Source organism: Fukomys damarensis, unplaced genomic scaffold (assembly GCF_012274545.1).
Source record: "Fukomys damarensis isolate Sample0158 unplaced genomic scaffold, DMR_v1.0_HiC HiC_scaffold_23, whole genome shotgun sequence".
NCBI lineage: Eukaryota > Metazoa > Chordata > Mammalia > Rodentia > Bathyergidae > Fukomys > Fukomys damarensis.
The window spans coordinates 31,557,821-31,563,182 of NW_022900935.1; the positions used below are offsets into that span (position 1 = coordinate 31,557,821).

Genomic DNA, 5,362 nt, shown 5'->3' on the forward strand with positions numbered 1-5,362 from the left:
CTGCAGACGCAGGGATAAACCAGGAGACGCTCCCGTCCCTGCAGATAGCAGGTCTGGGGGAAGCAGTACGGGCTTCCTGGAGGAGGTGACAGCCGATCTGAGGCGGAGATGTGTAGGAGAGCCAGGGCTGGAGGGAAGATGATGTTGCAGGGTGCACAGGCCTGCGCGGCGGCGTGTGCGGGCAAGGGTGGGGCGCCGAGATGTTCGCGATCAGCGAGAAGCTGGGGTCCGGGTCGGGATCCCTGCGCCAGTCATAGCCTGGGGACGTGGAGCTGCTTTCTGTGTCCATGTTGCACGCTCTGTGATCACGGGCAGGGAGATGAGGCGCACATACTGTTCATTCACCCACACTCAGAACTTTACACCTGCCAGGTCAGAGGGGCAGACAAATCGGCGACGTAAACCTGACTGATTTAGAAAGGTGAACTAAGCCTGTGGTGGCCCACAGAAGGGATGAGTCATCGCGGCCGCTAGGGGCCCGCACAAATAGGGCCTCGGCCCGCCCCGCCCTCCTCTGCAAATGAAAGCGCGCCCTCTCTTCGGGGTTGCCGCCGCACCTAGTAAGCTTCGAGTTCGGTCTGTGTGAGCAAAGGCGGGACTCTGAGCTTCCTGTGAGCTGGCCCAACCACAAGCCATCTTGAGAAGGCGGTTTGGGAGCGCAGCATGAGCCGCTAACTGGGCCAGCTTTCAGGTGCCACGGCCCACTGTTAGGTCCGCCCCCTCTCCCCTCAGTCCTTTTCTCCCCAGCAGATGAGAGCTGTTAGCCCCAGGCCTGGAAGCCACCCTATTTTAGCAGCCTCCCGCGCCCCTGACTTCCCCCACAGGGCTGCCCAGGAGACCCAGGGTGTTCCTGCCATTAGCCCTTCAATGTTTTGATCATCCAGTCACTCCACAAGTATATTCCGATCCTGTGCCCGGCCTGAGAGTGCAATGGTGAATCAGGCATGGTGCCAGCCCCAGGGAGGTCCCTGCCTGGTGGGGAGACAAAGCATCAACAGACAGATGAGGAAATGTCAGCCAAAATGTGAGGGACCTACCATGTGTCAGCACTGTTCAAAGCTCAAGGATGCAGTGTAGAACAGGTAAGACGCCTGCCTGCCTTCCTGCAGCATATCCATTAGTTGGAGACAAAGCATGTCACCTGCCATGCAAGTTCTTGTTGGTGGCTGGCAGGAGGACTCGGGTTTTCACCACATAGATCTCTCTGTAGTACTGCTTGAGTGTCTTCATGACATTGCAGCTGGCTTTCCTCAGGACAGTTGGTCTAACAGAGAGCAAGGAAGAAGTTCAAAGTCTTTTCTGACCCATGCATGAAAGTCACACTCCATCATCACTACAGCAGCTCTTGGTTCCACGGGTCAGCCCTGTTCTGTGTGGGAGGGGACCACACAGGAGTGTGACTACCGGGAAGTCAAAGTCCCTGGGAACTGTCTTGCAAGCTGGCTGCCTGGGCCACCTTGTCCTATGATGTGTAAGGAGGAAGAAGGTCAATTTATATAAAGTCCTTTGAAGGCTTTTCAGTACAGCGCACACCCCGAGTAAGTGTTCGCTCTTGTCATGGTCCTTGTTTCTGGCACATACTCATAAGCTCTCCAGCAGGACACTCCACGATCATCCATCCTCATGATCTGTGTGATTTCTGCAGAGCACCATTGTACAGAGGACACCAGGACTTCACACAGGAACAGGGCAAGACGGGCCTCAATTTCTCGCATCTTGGCCATGTGCTCTCGGAGAGCTGGGGTCACCACTCCACTGTTTCTCTCTAGGACCCTGGGCGAGTCCAACCTCCCCCTCCCCATCTTCCTCTCTCTTCAGACTCAGGGTCCTGAGTCCTAACCCAAGGGTTTAAACTTGGTCAGTATTTCTTGTGTCTCCAGTCACTCCCATTCTGCTTGAATGGTTCTCTCCATTTCCACTTGTCTCTTCTGCTGTCCCTCTAGTACCATTGTCCCTCAGTGTCTGAGGGGGCTTGGTCCCAGACTCCAATCTCAGAGACATTAACTTCTATGGATGCTAAAGCCCATTGCAGAAGATGCTGTAGTATTTGTGTATGGCTTTCATGCATCCTCCTGAATACTTTAAACCATTTCTGCGTTACTTAGAATGCCTCATACAATGTAAATACCATGTAAATAGTTGTTCTTATTGTTTAGGGAATAGTGACAGGGAAAAAGTTTGTGCATTCAGTACAGACACAATTTTTCCCTAATATTTTCTCTCCACATTTTGTTGAATTAGAGGATGTGGAACCCATGGATAAGAAGGACTATTTTTCTTAAGTCCTTTCATTTCATGAACTTGGCTTCATCCTAAACAATAATCTCCAGGTTTGATATGCTAATTGCATTTTTCCAATACACATTGAAACAACTGGTGTGGCTGTGCAAGTAAACAATGGACCTCTGCCCCTGCACGTGTGTCTCCTTCCTCCAAGGGCCACCACCCTGAGCACCCTTTTTGTTCTGGGGAAGGGCATAGCGGGCAGCAGGTGACTCAGAGGTAGCCTTGGCCCTGTGTGCCCATGGCCTGTGACATAAAGCCTTCCAGGGAAGGTGCAGCAATTTTCTGCTTGCATTTAGTATGCATTCACTTTTGCTTTTTTTTAAAAAAAAAATCAAAGTGTTACTTGCAGAAAGTTTAGAGAATCTTATTTTTTTAAATCTCACGTCATTGACTCTGCATTCCGGCTCCCACTCTCCAGAGGCAATTGCTGAACGCTTAGCAGAATCCTTTGCTGTGGACCTCCATGTCATTAAGTAACACACTTCCTTCTGGTTCCTGATCTTCAGTTTTAGATGCTATCTTTCAGCTTCCTGCCATGAAGATGATGGTGTGTGAGCTCTCTCTCTCACACACTCCAACATTCCACACCCATGCATACTTAGAGACATATACTCAATGAGTCAAACCCTGGTCTTTTTTCTAATATGATCATGACTAAGTGATTTGAAAGGGTTTTTTTTTTTTTTAATTAGTTTAGCTGGCAAGGTATTTTTCCCATTCTGCAGGTATCTCTCTTCACTCTGTTGGCTGATTCTTTTGCTGTACAGAAGAATCTTTTTAATTTGATGTGATTCTATTTGTTGATTCTTGGTACTATGTCCTGTGCAATCAGGGTTCTGTTCAGAAAGTCCTTGCCTATGCCTATGACTTCAAGAGTATTACCTATTTATCTTCTGGCAGGTTAAGTGTTTCTGCTTTAACATTTAGATCTTTGATCCATTTTGATTTTAGTTTAACACTTGGGTAAGAGATATGGGTCTAGGTTCAGTCTACTGCATGTGGATAGCCAGTTTCCCCAGCACCATTTATTAAAGAGGCTCTTTGCTTCAGCATATGTTTTTGGCTCCTTTGTCAGAGATCAAATAATTGAATGTGCTTGGAATTGTGTCTGCCTCCTCTATTCTGTTCTATTGATCCTCTTATCTGTTTTTGTGCCAGTACCATGCTGTTTTTATCGCAGTTGTTTTATAATATAACTTTATACTTCCCACTTTGTTCTTTTTACCCAGGGTTGCTTTTGCTATTCTCAATCAGTTCTGGTTTCATATGAGTTTTTTTTTTTTCTTTGAGACAGGGTCTTGCTTTGTAGTTCAGGCTGACTTTGAACTCACTGTGTAGCCCAGGTTGGCCTCAAACTCATGGTGATCTGCCTGTCTCAGCCTCCCAAGTGCTGGAATTACAGATGTGGCCTCCATGCCTGGCCAGATTCCATATGAATTTTAGGATTGTTTTCTCCAATTATGTGAAGTATTTTGTATCTTGGTTGAGATTGTGTTAAATCTGTGTATCAGTTTTGGAAGTATGGCCATTTTGACTACATTGTTCTGCCTATCCAGGAATGCGAGATAACATTCCTTTTTTTCTTATTTTTTTCTGATGTCTTCTTCAAAATTTTTTTTTTGTACTGGGGATCAAACTCGGGACCTTGCACTTGCAAGGCAAGTGCAGAGCCACTGAGCTAAATTCTGGGTTTCTTCAATCTTTTTTTCAGAGTACTATAGTTCTCATAATAGGAGTTCTTTCATTTCTTTATTTAGCTTAATTCCCAAGTATGTAATTTTTCTTGAGTTTATTATGAATCATATTTTTTTCCTAATTTCTTTCTCCATGAGATAATCATTGGTGTACAGGAACATTAACAATTTTTGAGTGTTGATATTATATCCTGTTACAATTATGAATTTGGTTATTAATTCTAGGAGTCTTGCAGTGGATTTTTGGGGGTTTTTCTACATAGAGGATCATGTTCATCTGCAAATAATGACAATTTGACTTCTTTTTTTCCTATACATATCCTTTTTATTCTTTATCTTGCCTAATTGTTCTTGCTAATGTTTGGATACTATGTTGAACAGGGCTGATGATAGTGGACATCATTGACTTTTCCTGATTTTAGAGGGAAGCTTTCGGTTTTTCCCCCATTTAATATGATGTTGGGAGTAGGCTTGCCTTAAATGGTTTTTATTAGATTGAAATAAAGATCTTCGAGACCTATTGTCTTCAGTGTTTTTGTCACTGGATGTTGGATTTTGTCAAAGGCTTTTTTCTGCATCTATTGAGATGATCATGTAATTTTTGTCCTTATTTCTGTTTATCTGATGTATTACATTTATTGATTTGCCTGTGCTGAGTCATTCTTGCATCCCTAGAATGAAGCCTACGTGGTCACGATGTATGATCTCTTTGATGATTTGTTGCATTGCTTGCCATTATCTTGTTGAGGATTTTTTGCATCTGTATTCATTAAAGAAATTGGTCTATAGTTCTCTGTTTTGGTTGGATCCTTGTCTGATTTTGGAATCAGGGTAATGTTAGCTCCAAGGGATGACTTTGGGATTGCTGCTTCCTTTTCAATTTCATATAAAAAGGCTGAGGCATATTGGTATGAAAACTTCCCTAAAGTTTTTGTAGAATTCAGCAGTGGATCCATCTAGATCTAGGCTTTTCTTAGTTTGTAGAGTTTTAAAAATTATTATTACTGCTTTTATTTCATTACCTGTCATTGAATTATTCTGGCTTTTTCTCTCTTCTTGTTTCAGTTTGGTAATGCATAAGTATCTAGGAATGTAATTTTTCTGAATTGTCCAATTTATTGGTGAACAGGTTTGCAAAACAGTTGATAATAATCTGGATTTCCACAGGGTCCATTTGTGATTTCATCTTTTTCATTTTTAATTGCATTCATTTAAGAGCTCAAAAAAACTATACCCCAAAAATAAAGCACCCAATCAAAAAATGGTCACGTGAAAGAGACACTTCTCAGAAGTACAAATGGCCAATAAATATATGAAAAATATTTTTTATTGCTGACTATTCAATAAATGCAAATTAAAACAACACTGAGATTCCACCTCAC

General features: G+C 43.7%; 1 protein-coding gene across 1 annotated transcript in view; it reads right to left on the bottom strand.

Annotated features, from left to right (window-relative positions):
- Lrp8 (LDL receptor related protein 8) overlaps nt 1-289 on the bottom strand; it is a 71,208-nt gene extending 70,919 nt beyond the window's left edge. The window contains exon 1 of the mRNA XM_010610420.2: nt 9-289. Coding sequence (XP_010608722.1) covers nt 9-289 — 281 coding nt within the window. The remainder of the gene's footprint in view (nt 1-8) is intronic.
- Nucleotides 290-5,362: the final 5,073 nt, after the last annotated feature.